Raw genomic sequence first — 22,616 nt, forward strand, 5'->3', positions numbered from 1 at the left:
CTGGTTATATCCATTTTCCAGACAGAGAAACTGAGGCTCAGAGAGTCTTAAGGGTCATGCCCAAGGTCACACAGCTCACTAGTGGTATCCTGAGCCATATGAGGCTACTTAGGTTCTCAAAAAGGTATTCTTCCCCTTTAAAATTCTATTCCTCATATAAAAACATAATCACGTAGGGACTTCCCTGGTGCTCCAGTGGGTAGGACTCTGCTCTTCCACTGCAGGGGGCATGGGTTCTATCCCTGGCTGGGGAATGAAGATCCCGCATGCCGCCGGCACGGCAAAAAAAAAAAAAAAAAAAAAAAAATCAGGACTTCCCTGGTGGTCCAGTGGGTAAGACTCTATGCTCCTAATGCAGGGGGCCTGGGTTCAGTCCCTGGTCAGGGAACTAGATCCTGCATGCATGCCACAACTAAGAGTATGCATGCTGCAACTAAAAAATCCTGTGTACTGCAACTAAGAAACAGTGCAGCAAATAATAAATCAATCTTTAAAAAAAATCATAATCATGTAGAAAGAAATGTTTTGCAAACAGAAAACGTCGCACCAGAGTCACCTTATCCTTGTGTATAATGATGCCCTGGGAGCTTCTGATCCCTCCTCTCTAGGAATTTCTCCCTTCTCTTCTCTCCCTGGATTCTGGGCTTTAGAATGGGGAGTGGAGAAGTCTTGGACGTAACAGAACATTCCAAGTGACATGGAGGTGGGGGCAATATATTGAATAAACTGTCTTTAATTGGCTCCAGCACCTTATTAAAGGAAATGATTGACTGAAACAGAGACTCGGGATCAGCTGGGTCGGGGAGGGGGGCAGGGAGGAAAGACATAGGGACAATATACTTAGCTGAGGTCAAGCAGGCTCTCACCGTCTGCTAGAGACAGGGCCCCGCAGTCAAGCCTGGATGATCAGCTAAGGGCCCTACAGGCACCGCGTGGGTAGCAGGTGCCCTGGGGCCGTGCACGTGTCTGCACCTCTCTCCCTTCTTGTGCTTGCCTGAGTGTCCCAGAATTTGCAAAGACTGACTTCTTTGAGATGTTCCCATAGACTGAGGCCACATGCCTCCTCCGTCTACCCTCCATCCCCACTAGATGCCTGGAATTTGACCAGATTTAAGGGACAGATGGCACAGTTGGAGCAGAAAGGAGGAAAAGAAGGGGAAATTCTTTGCCACCCTCTTTGACACCAGGGACATGGGGACCGTTTCCTCATTAACTGGGATAGGGAGCAACTGGAACTCTCATTCATTGCAGGTGGGAGTGTAAAATACTACAGCGTTGGAAACAGTGGATCGTACATAGTAAAGTCAAACATCTATCCCTCCTGCGTCCCAGCTTTTCTGCTCCTAGATATTTACCCAAGAGATGTGAGAATATGTGCACGTGTGCACAGCAGCTTTACCCATCATAACCCCGCACTGGAAAAAACACAAATGTTCACCAGCAGGAGAAAGGAAAAACGAATGGTGATATGCCTACAATGGACCAGACCTCGGCGATACAAAGGGACCACAGATACAGGCAAGGTCATCAGTGAGCCTCACATTTGAGCAGAGCCAGACACAAGTGAGCACAGGCTGGGAGCATTCTGATTACATAAAATCCAATGACAGGGGCTTACCTGGTGGCGCAGTGGTTGGAAGTCCGCCTGCCGATGCAGGGGACACAGGTTAGTGCCCTGGTCCGGGAGGATCCCACATGCTGCCGAGCGGCTGGGCCCGTGAGCCATGGCCGCTGAGCCTGCGCGTCCGGAGCCTGTGCTCCGTGACAGGAGAGGCCACAGCAGTGAGAGGCCCGCGTACCACAAAAAAAAAAAAAGAAAAAGAAGCAGAAGGGCGTGTGCAGACACAGCATTGGCTCCAGCTGGGGAAAGGCCTGTGGGGCTTCCATGAAAGGTAAAGGCCCACATGGGTGCCCACAGGTGTTCCCAAACAGCATCACTACGTCGGCTGAGATCGACACCGCAAAACAGCATGGAGGTTCCTTCAAAAACTAAACATAGAATTACCGTGTGATCCAGCAATTCCACTTCTTGGTATATATCCTAAAGAATTGAAAGCAGGGACTTGAAGAGGTATTTGTACACCCGTGGTCATGGTATTATTTACAACAGCCAAGAGATAGAAGCAACCCAAGTGTCCATCGACGCATGACTAGGTAAAGAGTATGTGGTCTCTACATACAATGCAATATTATTGAGCCTTAAAGAGGAAGGGAATTCTGACACAGGTTACAACATGGATGTTGAGGAAGGAAGAAATTTTCCTCTACCCTTCTAGGTTCTTCTGGCTGGTCTAAGAATTCAATTGCCATGAGACAGACTAACAGGAGAAAAATCTAACAAGAGTTTAACAACACGGGTACATGGGAGAGACCCAGGAGAGCTAACTCACCATAATGGTCAAAGCCCTCACCTTAAATACCACCTTCAGCTAAAGACAGAAGAGGGTGTTGAGGGTAATTGTTTGGCAAATAAATGCTTGCTGGGCATAGAGCAGACTCTGATCTCTAGGCCCTGCCGGGTGTCCCTCACCACACCTAGTCCATGTTCTCCTGCAAATATCACTGGTCACGGCTCTTTGCCTGGAACAGGCCCTTTTTCTACAAACTTTGCGGCAGCTGAGGGGTGGTAACAAAAACTTCGCATCTTATGTTTCTTAAAAAGAATCGGCCTAAATGAATCCTCATGCCAAAGTGACACATTTGGGGTGGCAAATATTGTTCCTCAGCGCTCTCTAAGCTTCAGTGTTTCCTTATCTGTGAGGTGTGGCTGATAAGAGAACTTATTTTACATGGTTGTTGTGAGCATTGAATGAGCTAAGGCTTGTAAGGCACTTAGTCCATGCCTGGCACACAATGAGCGCTCCATAGACTCCATCTGTGTCCTCGCGTATCTGGCCTGTATGTGCTGAGGCCCTGAGAGAATTCAGAGAGGAGGTGGCTCTTGCGCGGGGTTGTGAAGGGTCGGTTGTATCCCTTCCATGGGTGGCAGGGGTAAGGAATAGAAGAACTTGCAGCCCCATGGAATGCAGCGCACTCAACGTCACCGTTTGGTCACACTCCCTCCCTGGGGAAGCCATGTGAGCAAACATTTAGCACCAGACGTGCAAAGGATCAGTGTCGTATCAGCTGACTGACCAAACACACAGCTGCTTTTGCCTTCAGTGTTTGTGTGACTAGCCTGGGACCAGCCTTACTTCCTGATTTCCTTTAAACAAACTTATATGCATTTATTTAAAAAGCAAACTTTAACTTATGATCATAAATGAAAACCATTACCACTTCCATAAATAAAAACTACTGGTGGCCGAAATGGGTGACAGTGGTCATGTGAATTTGGTGGGGGACACCATATTCAAAACGTAGCAGTCGACAAATACCCCAAATATCACAAAATCCAGGAAAATAATATTTTTATTAATTAATATCCTGGCACCATAATACTTTCTGACTTTTGGGCCACATACTCTCATACTCTTTGCTTCTTCATGCGATGAAGATTTGACATGTTTTCTACAGAGAATGTAGAAAGATCATTCTGTCTTTCCAATGACCTGCTCTCCTCCACTTTGGGCCCCAGGCAACGCGGGACAAATTCCTTTGTGACAGACCTCAGGCCCTGCCTGTTTGTACTGGACCCAGGTGAGTGGGCACAATGGGAAAGAGTGTTCCAGAAGCCACTTCTAAGCTGGGACCGCTGGGAAAAACTGGATTATTCATGGAATAATTTTATTTGCACCTTTGTAGACATTAGATTCTAGTGCTGTTAACTGTCTTTGAGGTTTTGTCATATACCTGTAAACTGGACTGGGTCCTGAATTCTTCTAGTTTCTTCAAACATCTGGCTATGACTCAACAAATTAACATTCCCAGTGGTCTTCCACCATCTGATTTGGAATCAGTAAGAGCAAAGACTGCCCTTAAATCTCCTAGGAAGGGACTGTACCAGGTCCTCCCAACTATGCTGATAGCAGTCAAGCCCCAGGGACTCGAACCTTGGATATGCCTCTCACAACAGAAGAAGACCCACCTAACGCCTGGTCCTGTACAAGGGCTGGAGACCTCCGAATCAAACTGGTGAGGAAGAGAAGTCGCTGACATTCAGGAAGACAGCTTCTGCCTGAGATGATCGATCAAGACTTCATACTTTAACTAAACATGAAACCCTTTCTCCTTCTTTTCCTCTCCTTTCCTCTGGCATTGACCTGGAAAGATAATGCCCTCATCTGTATCCCCCAAGCCACTGCTAAGGAAGGTAATCTTTCAATTGAATTTATCACCAAAGTTTCCAATCTATCTATAACTATCTAGATCGGATTTGCCTTCACTAAGAGCTTGTCTACGTGCAGTAAAGCCCATCTACTGACACCGGGTTGTGGTGAAAGAAAGTGTTTACTGCAGGGCACCAAGCAAGGAGACCAGGCAGCTGGGTGCTTAAAAAACCCGAACTCCCCAATGGCTTTCAGGGAAAGGATTTTAAAGACAGGATAAGGGAGAGGGTTGCAGGGTGTGTGATCAGCTCACGGACATCTTCTGATTGGCTGGTGGCGAGGTAATCAGGAGTCAACACCATCAACCTTGTGGTTCCAACCAGTCTGGCGTCTACGTGCTTGTGGACAGCAGGCAGTGAACTTCTTCCACCTCGTGCAGGTTTCAATAGCTGTAAAACAGCTCAAAGGATGTGGCTCAGAATATTATCTCTAGCCCTTGAGGAGGAATTAAAGGTCCTTGACTGTGTTTAGTGGCTAAACTATTTTTATTTTGTCTTGCTTGACTGTTTTCCTTTGCTTCTGCCTTTTCTCATTTCTCTGATTAAATTTATTCCTTGGAACTTGGGGAAGGCCTAGGAGGCTAAAGTTTTGCTACAGACATGGGGTGGTTGCAGCTGTTCCCAGAAGCCCCCATAGGGTCCTCTTCAGTTACAAATGTCGTGAGAATTAAGCAAAAACGTCACGACCTCTGGATACCACACCAACGATCAACGAAGCTGTGGGGACTATAGGTCAGAAGACGAGGGTGATGATAATGTCTTAAATTCTGATGCCATCTCTTGGTTAGGCTGAGATTTAGCTCAAAAGTGGTGAATAGTTAAAAGAAAACTACAGGCTCGAAATGGCATCACTTTTGCCAAAGCCCATGATACCAAACCTAGATGTAATACCTGACCTACCTGTAATTTTGACCTTCCCCAGGAATGTGGTCTTAATCAGCCAGTGTGGAATTTTCTGGTCAGTACCCAGGAGGTAATCTGTCTCCTGGGCCCTCTCCATCGGGGAGGAGGAAGCAGTCCACATGAGTGACCCTTGCCCTGCTCCCAAAAGAAGGTGACTGGGCATGAAACAGTCTTTTCTTAGCTTTTGTTAATAGCTCCCTTGCCCCACACTCCTTCTGCCTATAAAAACCTTCCTTTTATTATTTATTTATTTATTTATTTTAACAACCCATCGGTTTCTTTCTATTTACAACAGAGGATGCTGCCTGATTCATGAATCATTGAATAAAGCCAATTAGATCTTCAATTTTACTCAGTGGGATTTCGGTTTTCTAACAGCTGTCATTTTCATCTTGGCAGCTCACGGTTCCTTGTCTCCCTTCTTCTCCGTAAACCAGCCTATAGCACCTGCCAGCACTTGCTAGGATACCCCAGGGAAGTCCTCTCTCTGGTGTCCAACTCTGGAACCATCTACTCCTGCAGAGGCCATGCACCTGCTTGAATGGAGTAGCATTTAAAGACGCGGTATCAGGGCACAGGGATAATTAGGAGATTTCAGATATGAAACAGTGGGCTGAAGACACAGCCATTGTTTGCCAAATGCTCCTTCCCCCTCCTGCTTTCGAGTCAGCGTGGAAGCTTCCATGAGCGATGAGCAGGAGGACAGAGGGATTCCCACCAGGATCTCAGGTTGCCCTGGTTAATCTTCCACTCCCCCCCCCACCCTTCACTCAGGCCCTGAGTAAACAGATTTCCATTGCCTCAGGTTAGCACTTCCTCAAAAGATAAAAATGGCCTATCAAGAAAGGAAAAAAGTCCTGCAGCCAGATGTCATATGAGAACTCTTTAGGGAGGGCTTCCCTGGTGGCGCAGTGGTTGAGAGTCCGCCTGCCGATGCAGGGGACACGGGTTCGTGCCCCGGTCCGGGAAGATCCCACCACAGTTATAAACAAGCCTCCCCACCCCATGTCCCCACAACTGGGGAACCTGGAGGTCACAAAACCACGGACACAGAAGCAGAAAGCACAGACTGCAATGAAAAGGTAATGATTCACCTTAGTTCATCCCACTGCAGCTTAAGGGAAAACGTACAAATCTTGGCAAACGCTACCTCTGTCCACAGTAACCCCTAAACGTTTTAAGTCCCACAAAATGGTTAGATTCTCTCATCTGAGTTCAGTTTGCCAAATCCAGCCTTCATCCGCGTGGAGGAATGTGTCCTGTGAGAATGGAATCAAAGCGCGATTTGCGTGTCCAGTGTTGATGACTACATTTCCTAGTTCCCACCCTCGCTCATTCATTTCTAGAGCAAACACACCGTGAAGGTGTGCAGCCAGGCAATGCTTACCAACTCACTAGCCTCTGCACGCAGACGATCCTGGCCCTGGGGCCCAGACCGCCACTGACCTTCACAGCTGAGCGATACAGCTCCGTCTGGGGTGGGGACATGCCCCTCTTCCTCATGTTTGCGCCTCCTGGCCAGTTTCTTCTCCACCTGCCTGGGTGGTGATGACAGCTTCCCTGGCCTGAGTTTCACCTCCTACCTGGCAAGTGAGAAATGCAGCAGACACATCCAGATAAGCCACTCCTTCCCTGTGAGATATTCTAAATCTTGCAGGTGGAAACCTTTAACAAATTTGAACGATAAATTGATAACAAGCCTTTTGCCTCTTTGTTACCGGTGAAAACTTTGGAAACCTGCCGTTCTGGCTCTACCTGGGGCAGCTTCTCATGGCAGTGTCACCTGAGCTGGCTGCGCCTCCCGCTGAAACTGTTCAGGACTCTGTGGGGCCCTCCTGGGTACAAAAGCCCCTCTGTGACTCCTGTTTCTTTCTTTCTTTTTCTTTTTTTTAATTTTTTAATTTTCTAAACAACCACTTGATTTTATTTACATCATAAAAACTGATCCCGTTTCTTGTTTGTAAAAAAAGACTTTAGCCTAGTCTCCTAGGCTTTCCCTTGGTTCCAAAGAGCAGACTCAACAGTTACGAAGTAGGGAAGTGAGGGAATGCAGAAACAAAGGAAAAGCAATCAAAAAACAATAGTTCATGGAATTCCCTGGCAATCCAACGGTTAGGACTCTGCACTTCCATTGCAGGGGCATGGGTTTGATCCCTAGTCTGGGAACTAAGATCCTGCAAGCTGCGTGGCATGGCCAAAAGAAACAATAGTTCTATTAGGGGAGCCACTGACTGAAACCACCCACCCTGGTCAGGCACCACAGTAACTGCGTGAGTTATCTTGAGACAGGAAGTCCTGATAACGAATGCAGAACTCACAAGCCACCACCAACAGGAAGAATTCGGGCAATGTCAAAAGGAGAGACCAGACGCCAGTCCATAGACCCTACCAACCTCCCAGAATCCTCCTCCCTGGAATCTATCTTGGCTGAGCAATGCACTCGCCACCAGGAAGGACCCTGAGTCAGAAGGATTGGCCAGAGACAACCCGGAAACTAATCCCATCACCGTAAAACCCGAAACTGCGAACCACGTGGCAGAGCAATCCTCCTGGCTTCCCTTACCCTGCTGCTCTCTGCCAGGGCTCCCCTTCCCAATAAAGTCTCTGGCTTTGTCAGCACATGTGTCTCCTCGGAAAATTCATTTCCAAGTGTTAGACAAGAGCCCACTCTTAGGCCCTGGAAGGGGTCCCCCTTCCTGCAACAGTTCAGCAATAATACAGCATTCTAGCTCCTCCTCAAGGGATGTACGTAACAATCTGATACCATCTTTGAGTTGTTCTGCAGGAATTAAGACCCCTACCCAGGAGGGGGATGGTAACACGCTCAGACCCCAGACTGGTTGGAACCAGAAGGTTGATGAATGAGATTCCTGGAACACTACCATTACCTCACCACCAACCAATCAGGAGAAAGTCATGCCCCCTGCAGCCCTCACCCCCAATGTTGCCTTTAAAAACTCTTCCTTAAAAGCCACCTGGGAGGTTGGGGGTTTTGAGCACAAGCCACCTGTTCTCCTTGCTTGGTCCTGCAATAAACATTTTTCTGTTCCAAACTCTGATGTTTCTGTTTGTTCAGCCTCACGGAGCATCATCGGGCACATGGAGGCTGACCACAGCATCCTCTCTCTGCTTAAGGTGGGCAGTCCTCACTGGGCTGGGGGTGGGGGTGGGGAAGCAGGGGACCAGGACTTAGACCCTGTCCTTTGCCTTTGCCCTTTACCCTGTAGCCTCTTTCTCCCCACCCAACCCAGCCTCACTCACCCTCTCTCCTCTGTCCTTCCTCCCAGCCCCTCTGCCTCTCACAAGTCTCTCCCTGTTGCCCCACACAGCCCTCCACTACTGCCAGGAGAGCAAGTGTGTCTCTCCCCTCCCACACTGGCTGTGCTCTTGGTAATCATGGTAACCATGGTAACCACTGGATTACCTTCCCCTTCCCCCTTTGTGCTCATGGCTCTGCATAAGAGAGTCAGGGTCTTAACACCTCCCAGCTCTACCCCAAAACAGGCCTTAAGTAGCATTTTGGATAAAATAACTCAGAAATTTACTTGAAAAGAAGACGGTATCCAGGAATTCCCTGGCAGCCCGGTGTTTGGGACTCCGCGCTTTCACTACCGAGGGCCCGGGTTCAATCCCTGGTTGGGGAACTAGGATCCCACAAGCAGCATGGTGTGGCCGAAAAAAAAAAAAAAGAAAAAAAGAAGAAGAAGACAGTATCCAAGGACCCAGGCTGAGCATGACCCAGCAGGTTCAAGGCTGTCATGGGGGCCATGGCGTCTGGCTGGCCCTCCTGCCCCAGTCCTGGCCTGACCTGGCTTATTTGTGTCCAGCTCTGCGTTTCCCCCCCAAGCTGCTAGAGGTACTGACGGGGTTCAGGGCAGGCAGCCACTTTGGCATATGGATTATTTTGAGCTGAAGATAATCAAGACCTAAAAAGACTCAGGAAGAGCTTTTCACCTCCTGCTTAACTGCCTAAAAGAATTTAGACAGACAGCCTGGTCCACGAAGAGAGCCCTCAGCGAGAGACCTGCAGAGGATGGGCTGGGTGTGGGAAGCTGGGGAGCTGGGTGGGATCCCACTGTCTCTGCGCGGCATGGTAAACGTTCTTCCCATCTTCCAGTGAATTAATTCCCTTTGACGCCCCAGACCCCTACCCACTTCTCCCACATCAGGATGCATATAAGCCCCAACTGACCAACTGTCTTTGAGCCTCTTGTGTCTAAGTGAGGCTCCCATACGTACGAGATTAAACTTTTCTCCTGTTAATTTGTCTTACATTGATTTAGTTATTAGACCAGCCAAAAGAACCTAGAAGGGTAAAGATATTCCTCCCCTACACCAAAGTCTGTCCCCTGCCCTCCTGCCACTTTAGCATCTGTGTCCCTGGGAGTATAAAAGAACAAAGAGAAGGTGGAGGTGTATCTCCAGCCTGACTTAACAGAAGTTTATATTAAAATGAACAAAGCAAAACAAAATCAACCAAAACCCCTCTCTTGCACTCAGACCAGGATCAGGGTCACAAACGCTTAAAATGCATCGCTGAGGGGACTTCCCTGGTGGCGCAGTGGTTGAGAGTCCGCCTGCCGATGCAGGGGACACGGGTTCGTGCCCCGGTCCGGGAAGATCACACATGCCGCGGAGTGGCTGGGCCCGTGAGCCATGGCCGCTGAGCCTGCGCGTCCGGAGCCTGTGCTCCGCAACGGGAGAGGCCACAACAGTGAGAGGCCCGCGTACCGCAAAAAAAAACCAAAAACCAAAAACACCCGCATCGCTGGGCTCCACCCCCGAAGTTCCTGATGCTGTATAGCTGGTTGAGTGCAGAGAATTTCTCTTTCAAACAAGTTCCCAAGGGATGCTATGCTGCTGGTCCTGAGACCCCACCTGGAGGACCACTGGCCTTCAGAAAAGGGCTGATATTCTGCCAGTTCGCACCTGTGGACTTCCTGGTCATTTTCGACCAGCGTCGCCTCTGACTGGTGGGTGTCTACATTTTTTTTTTTTTTTTTGCGGTACGCGGGCCTCTCACTGTTGTGGCCTCTCCCTGTGCTCCGGACGCGCAGGCTCAGCGGCCATGGCTCACGGGGCCCAGCCGCTCCGCGGCATGTGGGATCTTCCCGGACCGGGGCACGAACCCGTGTCCCCTGCATCGGCAGGCGGACTCTCAACCACTGCGCCACCAGGGAAGACCCGAGTCTACGTATTTTGAATATCTCATTTGCCTACAGGGACCAGGGAAGTAATGGGTATACCTGGGCTGGATGAAATGCCTGGGCCCCTCAGTCTAGCATGTCACCTTCTCACTTTTGATAGGTATAGGAAACATGTCCCCGTCCTCTTTGCTCTAGGCAATGAAACTCAGGCCCCAGCAATCGGCCGGGGCAGGGACTCAGCCGGACAGAGGCTGTCCGGCCCCGTGGGGGCAGCTGTGCTCAGCCACAGCTGATGCTGCCTCTGGGAAGACCGGCCCAGCATCGCCCAAAGAAGCCAGGACTTCAGATTTTCCTGTGAATGTTTCCTGTTTTTAAATGCTAGCAACTGATTTAGAACCATATTTCTTAAGCTCTGCAGGTCAAACAAAATACACCTTCAGGTGGAGTCCTCTGAGTTGTGGGAAGTGAAGGCTGAAATGTCCTAACACCTTCCAAGTTCAGTCCTCTCATCTGGAAACAGAGAGGACAATTCTCAAGTCATGGGGCTCTTGAATGGATAGGATGAGATAGTGTGCATCAAAGTGCCACGTAAATTGAAAAGTGCCGTGTAAATGCTGGTTGACACTGTCCCCTTTGCCATGTTTCCCAGAGACTTTGGGCAGGTTGCAGAGCAGGGGAGGGAGAGGGTGTGGGGGGAGGGAGCTTTTCTAGGTAGGGGGGAAGGGAAGGCCTCCGGGAGCACCGCCACCCCCCATATCCTCTGTGCCTCAGGGCTTCTGCCCCCCACGGGTCTCCTGTCCCTCACCCCTCCTACCTCCTGGGATGACTCCTTGGAAACCAGGCAAGGTTTGGGTCTCTTGAGAATGCCCATGAAATAGTTAAAATTTGTGAAGCCACTGTACCTAGAGTATGCTCGGGCTCCAGAAACTTTATGACGAGACCTCATGAAGCCAGAGGACAGAATCTAACCAGGTGGGGCAGCCAGGATGGAACCTCCAATTGCCCTCCCTCAGCCTTCCCGGGCCTGGGTATATTGGCTATATGTGTACCAAAGAGAGAGAAGGCGGGCTAGAGGCACGGGGAGGACACCAGGTTAATGGGAACAGCAGTTAAGTAGATGATCTCAAAGAAAAGTGGTTCTCAGAGGGGACCAGTTACATAAACCATGGACTATGTGTACTGTGGGCTATCATGCAGCTATTAAAAGACTAAGTTAGATCTACATGCGTGAACTGGGAGGGCTGCCCCTGATCTATTCACAAATAAGCTTCAGGGAAAAATATATTTATGTGACAGTGTATATCACATGAGATTTATGTATTGGGTTGGCCAAGGAGTTCGTTCAGTTTTTTCCATAAGATGGCTCTAGTAGCGCTTAGTTGTCCTTAACTTCCTTCAAAACAATTTTGTTAGACTGTATGTGACAGCTGGTGAATTTTTGTGTAGCCATTTTAACATTGAAGATGGAAGAAAAAAAGCAACATTTTTGGCATATACGCTTTATTTCAAGAAAGGTAAAAATGCAACTAAAACACACAAAAAAGATTTGTGCAGTGTATGGAGAAGGTGCTGTGACTGATCGAACGTGTCAAAAGTGGTTTGCGAAGTTTCGTGCTGGAGATTTCTCGCTGGACGATGCTCCACAGTTGGGTAGGCCAGTTGAAGTTGATAGCGATCAAACTGAGACATTAATTGAGAACAATCAATGTGATACCATTTGGGAGATAGCCGACATACTCAGAATATCCAAATCAAGTGCTGAAAATCATTTGCACCAGCTTGGTTATGTTCATCGCTTTGATGTTTGGGTTCCAAGTAAGTTAAGCGAAAAAAAACCTTCTTGACCGTATTTCCGCATGCGATTCTCTACTTAAACGTAATGAAAACGTTCTGTTTTTAAAACAAATTGTGATGGGCGATGAAAAGTGGATACTGTACAATAATGTGGAACGGAAGAGATCGTGGGGCGAGTGAAATGAAATACCACCAACCACACCAAAGCCTGGACTTTATCCAAAGAAGGTGATGTTGTGTATATGGTGGGATTGGAAGGGAGTCCTGTATTATGAGCTCCTTCTGGAAAACCAAACGATTAATTCCAACAAGTACTGCTCCCAGTTAGACCAGCTGAAAGCGGCACTCGTCGAAAAGTGTCCGGAATTAGTCAACAGAAAACACAAAATCTTCCATCAGGGTAACGCGAGACCAAATGTTTCTTTGATGACCAGGCAAAAACTGTTACAGCTTGGCTGGGAAGTTCTGATTCATCCGCCGTATTCACCAGACACGGCACCTTCGGATTTCCATTTATTTAGGTCTTTACAAAATTCCCTTAATGGAAAAAAATCTCAATTCCCTGGAAGACTGTAAAAGGCACCTGGAATAGGTCTTTGCTCAAAAAGATAAAAAGTTTTGGGAAGATGGAATTATGAGGTGGCCTGAAAAATGGCAGAAGGTAGTAGAACAAAAGGGTGAATATGTTGTTCAATAAAGTTCTTGGTGAAAATGAAAAATGTGTCGTTCATTTTTACTTAAAAACCAAAGGAACTTTTTGGCCAACCCAATATATATATGTCATATATATCATGTATGTGATGTCATTGTTTAATAAAACCACCACAAACCCCAAACCATGTTTATATGCAGCAGAGAGGAAGAAAAGTCTCCAAGTTTAACACTGCTCATCTCAGGACAGGGATTAGAATGAGGTGTTGGGGGGTGGCGGGAGGTGGTAGGGAATGAAGGTTTAACATTTTGCCTGTCATTTCAGTAATGTTTGACATTGCAATGGGTCTGAGTGACTTTTCTAATATAAAGACATCTAACAAATACACTTTTTTTTTAAGATTCCAGGTATTAATCAGGTAAGTCTGGGTTTGAATCCTGCCTCTGCCACTTACTAACTTGGGCATGCGATATAACCTCTATGGGCCTGTCCCTTCAACTATAAAATGGGTTAATAAGAGTACCTACCTCCTAGAGTTATTATGAGGATTAAATCAGATACATGTCATATGATAAGCACAATGTCCAGAATTGTCTCAGTACTTGCTTGCAATTACTTTTACCAAAGAATATAATTTTAGCGTAACCCACCTACAACAGACCCCAAAATGTACTGTGGCTCAACCCCAGTCGTTTTCTTCTTGTTCACATTCCAGTCCTGGGCAGGTATGGCAGGTGGCAGGTGGCCTCTTCCATAGTCGTGCAAACACCCAGACTGCTGGGATGCTGCCATCCACTAACACGTGGCTTCCCAAGTTGCCCTGGGAGGTCTCCGCTCTCCTTTGCTCAAAGTAAAATGGTCTCCTCCTGCTTGTATGCACCAGGCATGTTACCCTTCAAGTCAGCTCCAAGGTCACCTCCTCCATGAAGCCTGCCAGGCAGACTGAGGGACCCCTTCCTTGAGCCACTCACTGGCTGAAGGCAAGGTCTCTACTTTTTATCTGTCCCCCCGCACTTTGCACCATCTTTTGAACACAGTAGGTGCTCAGTAAATGTCTGGCCAATAAGTTCCCCAACTTCTTATGAGAAGGAAGTTCTGGAGTCAAGCCATGACCCAAGTCCTGGACTAGCCCCCCACCAGTTGTGTCAACTTGGGTAAATATCTTAACTTTTCTGTGCCTCACCCTCCTCAGCTGAAACATCACAACAGTTCCTACCCCATGGTGCTGCTGTGAGGACAGGATTACGGTCAGATGATGTGTAGAAAGCACCTCTCTGGCTCAGAGGATGTCGGTCCCCCTTTGTCTCCATCTGTTTTGCTTACCCTGACCTCCTGCTTACCTGTCTCTCTTTATAACTGGCAAGGAGAGGCTCCCAGAAATAAGATTTAGATAAATGACCACTCCCCACCCCCCAAGGCTTGCATAATGCAAAGGCCCTTCGAGCAGAGGAGACAGTGACTGGTCTGAGTGTGCTCGTGGGCTGTCACTGTTGGGGGCTGGATGACCTTCCTCCGTGCGACATAGGCTTTGATGCTCTTCTGTCTCCGTTCCTCCATCTGTTTACAAGTATCTGCCTTTGAGGTGCAGGCAAAACTTCTCTCCTTGGAAGGAGCTCCCAGAGGGGGTCAAACACCCTGCCCCCTCCCCTCCTGCTTTCCCACGCCGTCCATCTGAGCGGGTCCCCACACACACACCCCGCCCCACACAGTCATCTGGAACCGACCCAAGCAGACACAAGCCCCAGATACCTTGGTACAAGTATTTTTTTTTAATTAATTAATTTATTTATTTTTGGCCGTGTTGGGTCTTTGTCGCTGCGCGCGGGCTTTTCTCTGGTTGCGGCGAGCAGGGGCTACTCTTTGTTGCGGTGCGCGGGCTTCTCATCACGGTGGCTTCTCTTGTCGCGGAGCACGGGCTCTAGGTGCGTGGGCTTCAGGAGCTGTGGCTCGTGGGCTCTAGGCGTGCAGGCTCAGTAGTTGCGGCGCACGGGCTTAGTTGCTCCGCAGCATGTGGGATCTTCCTGGACCAGGGCTCGAACCCGTATCTCCTAGATGGGCAGGCGGATTCTTAACCACTGCGCCACCAGGGAAGCCCCACCTTGGTACAGTTTTATTTGTAGACTCCAGACACCCAGGCTGGGCCTGGCACAGCATTCCTGCTAGTGGCAAAAAAACTGACAGCGCACGTCTGTTAATACTAACCGTTTTAATTTAAATTAATAGCATTTCTGGAAGACAAATGCAGTTGATAGAAAATATAAAAACTTTTACTGTACAAATTTTACATCACATTCAAAAAAGCAAGTATGTGCCTCGTGGCCACAGAAGATGCTGGGTTTGCACACACGGATGAAATCCTGGCTGACCAGGCAGCGTCGCACAAGCTCTCAAACCAGCTTCACATTTATGTCTCCACCTGGCACCCAGATCAACAAAGGCCACCACCACCAGGGGCTTACAGGGCATGCCACGCCCCTCGGCGATCACAGAAAGAAATGCCATGAGAGGGCAGAGGGATTCCAGGCCCTGCACACATCTTCAATTTGGTGACATGGAGCGGTCAGCTACACGCCACTCACAACTGGTGGGGAACTTGGGGTTCAGGACCTCGAGTTGCATGGAGACGCAGGGGTTGTGGCTCTCGTGTTTAAAGGCAGCAGGGACAGATCCCAGGGTTTTGGAGGTGAGGGTGGGAAGTGGCGGGTGGGGGAGCTGAAGGGTTGAAGCTTGGGCTCCACTCTCAGACCCCGTGGGGACCTCCACAGCCCCCGAGCTCTCGCCCAGGAGGCCTCCCGGCTTTCTCCATCCCTTTCACAGTTGGCTGTGAGGGCTGAATTCACAGTATCTGCTGTCCTTCATGTGTTTCCAAGGCAGACGGGCATGGGGGGCAGCACACGGAAGGGTGGCATGTCTTCCTAACCTCAATTCACAGTCAATTAAGTAGAGACAGGGAGAGGGGGGCCACCCGGGGGGGTTCCTCAGGTGCTTCTCTTAACTGACAGGCAGTGCAGAGGCTCAGGCCGAGCGTGGGAAGGCATCCGGGGCCCTGGAGAGGAAGTGGGTGGCCCCAGTCCCAACCTCAGGGTTCCTGGCCGATCTTGAGTCCCCTAGGGCAGGCACTGTGACTGCTCCCATCCCTGGCCCCCTGCACTTGCACACAGTAGGTGCTCCATGAAAGCTTTCTAAACTGACCCAAGAGTGTGAGAGCCCCGAAGAAGAAAAACAAAACCCAGACTGACTTTCTGTGGGCCGTGAGGTGAGCGTGACTTGCTTAGCTGCTGTCCCAGCCCCTCGGCCCAACTGCACCGTCCAAGGGTTCAGAGGGGAAAGGTGAGAGGCATGAACTGTGACCTCCGGGAAGGCGCCAATGTCGGGGTGGGGGGAGGGGCCTGACAACCAGAGGCGGAGTCACATCCCACGTGGCTTTGGGTGGGGAAATCATAGGAGCGGCTGACCCAGAGGCCAGAGGAATGACGGGGAGACGCGAAGAGTCCCACAGAGGAGAAAAGACCCACAGAGCTGAGTCCAGTCGGTTTACAGCCCCTTCGTCTTCCTTCCCACACCCCGAGCGGGAAGGGTTGAGGTGCTGATGGCCGTGGAGGCCCGGGTACCCTGTACGGCTGCCTGGCCCAGAGGGGTGCCTGGCCCAGAGCCAAGAAGGCAGCCCCGCAGCCTCCAGGCAAAGCGGCCCATCTCGCATGATGTTTCGCCAGACTCCAGGGTGGGAGCCTGGCTCGACAGGTCTACGTAAACGGGGTAGGAGGGCCACGTGCCTCCCCGTCTCGGCGGCTCTAAGCGGGTTCTGGGTCTGAAGACAACCTCCTCTCCACTTTCGTCGCCCTTGATCATTTCTGGCTTTGGAGCTTGATACGATGACGTAACCTTCACTGAAGGGCTTCTTTGCCATTTGGAACTTTTCTCTTTAGGTGTCAGCTTCTAACGAGGACAGGCAGGACACTGTCATATCCTGGACTTTCCCAACCCGGCCCCTCCTCTCGTCCAAAGGGACACAAGTAGGAGGCCTGACTTGGTGCTTGGGAAGACTCTGAAGGTCGGGGGCTTGCTAGCTGGGTCCGAGTGAAAGCGGGGAAGGGCACGTGGCTCCCACCGCGGCTAAGAGCTCTGAACACGGGCAGTGGAGGAGTCAGCAGTGGGCTAAGGGGTTTCAACAGGACTGAGGGCTGGAAGAGGTGGGCAGTTCCGGAACCTTGGCAAGACTGGTGATGGGCCAGGGCACCCTGTGGCTAGGAGGGTGGGCTCAGGGACCCTCTGCTTGCCACTTCTCCCTCCCCCTACTTTCCCTGTTCTCATGGATCAAGCCTTCATGACGTACGCAGCTGCTGGGCTAGGCCTTAGCTCTGGGGTCAAGTGTCAGTCAGGGACTGGGATGTATCTAAACAGTCAAAGCCCTTAGTCCCATCTTCCTGGTGCCTCCCCTGCGGGCTTCATGGAAGAGACATCTTCCCAGGCACTGGAAACCCTGGCTGGGAACCACTGGATCAGTCCAGATGTTATTTGGATTTTATGTCTCTGCTTTTTCCAGCAGGTATGGACTGGATTACAAGGGTCAAAGGTGAACCCAAGCTCTCTGTGAACTCCCGACCCTCATAATCCAGCTCGGCTCCTGGTCAGGGTGTCCTCTGCAAGAGGAGGAAGGGACAGCAGCCCTTCGGTAGGACGAGGGGAGATGGGATTTAGGGCCAACGCAGAGGCCGGGTCAAACCTTGTGGTCCCCCCACCATCCTGCTTGGGGAACAGCCACAAACACGATGCTTTTCTTCCTCTGAACCAGTGTGGGTGCCTCACTCCTACAGGGTCCTCCAGAGGGGACGGCCACTTCTGCCCTCGGTGCCAGTGACCTCTGCACAGACGGTTTTTATTATCACCTATTGTACAACGAGTCCAACTCTGCAGAAACATACATGTAAACATTTGCTGTCTGTCGGGACAGGTCTGCTTGTTGGTGATGTCATTTTAAGAAACAGCAGGCGCGGCTCCATCTCCGGGACCCCAGTGTCTTTACGGGTGAACAGTCTAAACCGAGGCCTCGCGCTCCTGACCCGCAGCACTTAGGAGGATGGCTGGCGTTTTGAAGAGTGCTGTTTTTTTGTCGTGGCGGTTGTTTGGATGTTTTAGAAACCCATTTAAGAAAGAAATACAATGTCAGAAAAACGGCAGAGCTGGCTACATCTTTGGATTACTGGACTCCAGGACGCCCAAGCCAAACCTTTCAAACCGGGATACAACTTTGCTGCTGTTAATACTGCAAAGAGGAACAAAAACAAGGGTTATAGCCCCGCTGGTCTTGATCAGAATTGGGGCAGCATTAGCTAATGAGTGGGCCAGTTCCAGAAGCTCAGCAGAGGACCCAGCCCCACCAAGAAGTGGGAATGATGATACAGGCCAACGGCCTTGGCAGAGCTGTTCCTGGTTCCACCTGGCCGGGGGCTGGGCCTCGGCTGCACTCCCTCCTGGAGGGCAGGGGCCTGTTCGTCTTGGAACCCCCAGCGCTCCGAGTGGAACTGGGAGGGAAGAGAAACCCAGCCGCCGGTACTAAGAGCGGCATCGCGTGCTCCTTCCTAGAAACAGTCCCCAAATGCTGGGGTGCGTCAGGGCCACCTGGGACGCAGGCTGAGATGCGGGTTCTCAGCATCTGCCTCCAGACACCCGGATTCGGGTCTTGGGGAGGCCCAGGAATCTGCGTTTGGTAAGCAGGGGAGGACCTGTGGGTGACCTGTCAGCCACACTCTTGCCGAATGCTGGCTTGGGGTCTGGTACCTTCCGTCTGCACTGGGCAGACGGAAGGGGAGTAATGCTGCAGGGGGGAGAGGGCAGAAACGTTTTCACTAGTGAAACCGTTTGGAGACAGGTCCCACCCCCTTGCTTCAGGACAGCTTTCCCCGGTGTGTGGCCGAGGACACAGCTCTTCCGAGCTGGTGTCTTTCATGGCAACAGAACCCGTGGTGTCACAACCCTAGCCCTCCAGAGGGGACCACCCGGCAGCTCTGAAATCATTCCACTCCGTGTTGGACAAGATCCCCGCGGGTTAAAAGCCAAGCAAAACCCCGACCCCTGTCCTGCGGACATACCCCACGGGGGGCCGGTGTGCTGGGGGACCAGGGAGACGGGGGATCTCTCTCACTGAGCTGTTAGTAGGGAGACAGGGCCACCCCACAGAAGAAGCGCTAGAGAGAGATGAAGTTGTGTCCAGGAAGGCGGTTCTGGGGGTGCTGTTAGGGGGACCCTCCATGGAGAGCAGTTACTCAGGCACACGCAGGCCGCGGAGCGGGGCGAGGGCCAGTTTTAACAAACAAAGCAAGAGAAGAAGTCTCAGCAGAGAAGGCCGGAGTGGCGGCGATCGCATCCCCTGGGTTAGTGCCCGCATCGCTGTTTGAGCTCGAGTAGAAGTCACGGTGCCGAGCGTGGATTAGGAGGAAGAAAGCCCCGGTACATGCAAGGCAGCCAGGCCTACAACCTACAGAAGGAAAGAGAAGAGGGGAGAGCAGCGTCAGAACCCAAGCCCTCGGGGAGCGGGCAGGGGAGCGGCCGAGGCCTGGCCAGGGCACGGGGCAGGGACCCCTCTTTCCCTGCAGACAAAGAAAGGGACATCCCCACTCCATTCCAGGCTTTGGCAGCAGAGCAAGCTTGGAAGGGAGCCTGGCACAAAGAACCTCCCCCAAGCTCGCCCCTAGGACATGGCCACAGAATTCTGTACAGAGGTCGACCAGCAGGCCCACTGTCCCTCAGCCCCTGACCATCAAAATCGACGTCTCGCGGTTTTTACTATTTCTGCTCCCTGCATTCTCTTCTTTAGAGTCTGGCCAGAGGGGATCCCGGGGACTCAGACCAGTGATCTGAGTTCTCTCCCCACCACGGATAAGCCATCGTCTGCCAGTGTGTGGACAGAGGACCTGCCACATGCCATCGGTCTGCTCTCAGCCCAGTGAGGGAAACACGAGCTTGCAGGGCCCTTGCCGGTGGCCACGTGAGCTGCCAGAGTGTCACTTTCGTTTATGGGAATACAACATGCCAAGAAGGGGAAGCTGGAAGCAGAGACAGAACAGGAGGCAGGATGTGCAAAGGGTTAACTGCAAACAGGCAGAGAATCAAGGAAACAGCAGAAGACACACTATTCCTCCAGGACTGGACAGTTGTTCTTAAAGTCAGGGTGACCGTAACGTCCTTTCCCGTAGTAGCGGCTCCGCCAGCGCCTGGGAGCACCCGCAACCATTTTACCAGGCGTGGGAGGAGCGTGGTCCGGCAGGTGATGGAGATGGGCACCCAGTGTGGACGGGTGGAGGAAGGGCCACAGGAATCAGGGTGGCGGGAGAGCGGGAGATGACAGGCCAGGCCAGCGGATCCGCCACCGCCCCCCCCCGAAAATAAAAAAAGAAAAGCAACAAGACGGATGGAAAAGAAAAGAGAAAGTGAGAATTAGAGGCTTGAGTGTGTAGAAGTAAAAATCATGAACAGGAAGCTTTGATACAGACTCACTGAGGTATGCTGGCATTCCTTCCTAGAAGGGGCTAAACCTGATCACTTTGGGCAGGAAACAACCCCCATTTGTGACTCAGTGTCCCACATGTGGAATGGGAAGGTGGGGCTCTGTGGCCTTTCGGGAATCCGGAATCACCTTCTCCTGAATACCCGTACCACTCCTTAGCCCCTACTCCACGCCCCGTCCCCAGCGCAGCCTTCGCTTTTGTGCAGGAGAAAACCAGGGCCCGGTGCGCTAAACGAGTTGCCCAAGGTCTGACAAACCAGATCCTTGTACTTCTTGAGAGTCCAGGAGACGCCCAGCCTCCCACCCAAAACCCAGCTCCCATGACCCCTCTCTTCTGGACACCCTTCCTCAAGCTCCCCGGTGGGCAGTGTGCCCACAGAAGCTGAGTTTCTGCCCGGCACTCAGCACATTGTCATCATCCCCATCACCCATCAAATATTCATTGAGCAATTACTACATCCTGGGAGTGTGCTTAGAGCTGAGAATACAGAGGTGATAAGGCAGCGTCCCGCTCCGAGGGCTTACAGTGTACGTCTGCTTGTCTTTATCCTAATTAAACTATCAACTCCGTACGGGTGGAGGCCCGGCCCTGGCCTGTCGCCTCAGGTGTGGCACAGCTGTCAGCAACGGTTGGGTAAAACCCACACCTCTGATGGCAACACCTGTTACCCCCTATTTGTATTAGACTCTGGCCCATCTTAAGTGCAAAATACTGAATCTAATCTCACATTCTAAGGTACAGCATTCCCTCACCCCAAATCGTCATTCCTCAGACTGTCCCTCCAACTGGCCTAAGTTGCCAACTTTGCTGTATTTCTTCAAGTTCTCCTCCTTGCACCCTCTGCTGGGCTGACCCAGCCTGGGCCTCTTCTCACCTGCAGCTCGAAGCCTGGTTTGGTTTACTTTCAAAACGAGCTGGCAAACTAGGTGTAAGTCAAATCTGGCTACAAAAAAGTCATGACCATTTTAGAGCGGTCAAAAAAAAATTAAAAACCAAAACCAAGAACGTGTGACAGAGACCATATGACCTGCAAGCCTAAAATACTTACTATCTGGCTCTTTCTAGAACAAGAGGAGTGCCACTGCCACCACACACTTGGGCAGGTGTGAGATCCAGGTGTAGCTGCTCCGGGGGCTACGCTGGGTGTAGGGGTTAGACAGGCTCTCGCCCCCTGCCACTGCCTGACTCCCACCAAGAGAAGCCCCACTTTGTCTGTTCTATGTCCTGGGCCTGCGGGAGATGACACTTCTAGAAAGTGCACTACCCCTTAAAGTTCAAAGCCATGCATCTTGTCCAGGAGGCCAGCCACGTGTGACCTGCCTCTTGTTTCTGTACAATCCACAAACTAAGAATGTTTTTTACCTTTCTAAATGATCGGGGGGTGGGGGGTGGGAATCAAAAGAAGACTATTTCATGACCTGTGAAAATTACATGAAATTCAAGTTTCAGCATCCGTAAGTAATGTTTTACTAGAACCAGCCAGCCCGCAAGTTTGTGGGTCTGTGGCTGCTCCTGAACCAAATAGCAGAGCTGGGTCATTGTGACAGAGACTGCACGTGGTGGTGTCGTCGCTTTGCACGCCGCTGGGCACCCTGCAAATCCCAGTGACAAGGAGCCGTCACTCGAGGTTCCCTCTCGGCCTGCCAAGCTAAGCTATTTCCCACGTGGCCCTTGACAATTTTGCCTACCCTCCCGCTCCTATAAAGCTGTGGAAGCTGGGGCTGGGAACAAGGAAGGACTTGCCCAGATTCCCGCAGAGGCAGGGCAGAGGTCTGTTTTTGAATGTTCTGGAAGACAGAGCCAGAGGGACAAAGAAAAAAGGGAATGAGGCAGAAGACAGGGGTGGAGACCACCCCAGCACGGAGGGCTGCAAAGGATCATGTGATTACACAGAAAGGAGACGGGCTCCCAGTGTCAAAGCAGCACATAAACCCGGGTGGTGCGGTCCCCGTGACAGGTGGCTAATCTGGGGGCTAGAAAGCTCTGTGCCATTTTAAGCAACAGCTGCTCGGCTGGTTTCGGTAAAGCTCTGTCTGGCCCCCTCTCAGGCAGAACCTTCTTTTTTTTAACCTTTTAACCCAGAAATTTTCTTTTTTTTTTTAATTAATTTTTATTGGAGTATAGTTGCTTTACAATGTTGTGTTAGTTTCTACTGTACAGCAAAGTGAATCAGCTGTTATGAACCCAGGCTAACGCTGGGATGGATAGCAGGCAGAACCTTCTTGTCAGGGCCCAGCGTCAGGCACTGGGCTGATAACAGTGATGTGGAGGTTTCCACAGAGGAGAACGGGAGACGCTGGCCTATGAAAGAGTCTCCTAAATAAATGCGATGAGCGGAATCCCGACAT

At 50.8% G+C, this 22,616-nt stretch overlaps 1 protein-coding gene across 6 annotated transcripts in view; it reads right to left on the reverse strand.

Annotated features, from left to right (window-relative positions):
• Positions 1-14,221: 14,221 nt before the first annotated feature.
• The window catches only part of KSR1 (kinase suppressor of ras 1), a 148,818-nt gene continuing 140,423 nt past the window's right edge, over positions 14,222-22,616 (reverse strand). For 3 of the 6 annotated variants that reach the window (XM_029211443.1, XM_029211441.1, XM_029211442.1), the window contains one exon: positions 14,228-18,026. In XM_029211443.1, coding sequence (XP_029067276.1) covers positions 17,948-18,026 — 79 coding nt within the window. In that variant the 3' untranslated portion in view covers positions 14,228-17,947. Of the gene's footprint in view, positions 19,239-19,264; positions 22,570-22,616 lie in introns of those variants that run through there. The other 3 variants (XM_029211440.1, XM_029211438.1, XM_029211439.1) reach the window with 3 other exon arrangements.

This window comes from Monodon monoceros, unplaced genomic scaffold (assembly GCF_005190385.1).
Source record: "Monodon monoceros isolate NGI ecotype Baffin Bay Population unplaced genomic scaffold, NGI_Narwhal_1 Super_Scaffold_9, whole genome shotgun sequence".
NCBI classification, from domain to species: domain Eukaryota; kingdom Metazoa; phylum Chordata; class Mammalia; order Artiodactyla; family Monodontidae; genus Monodon; species Monodon monoceros.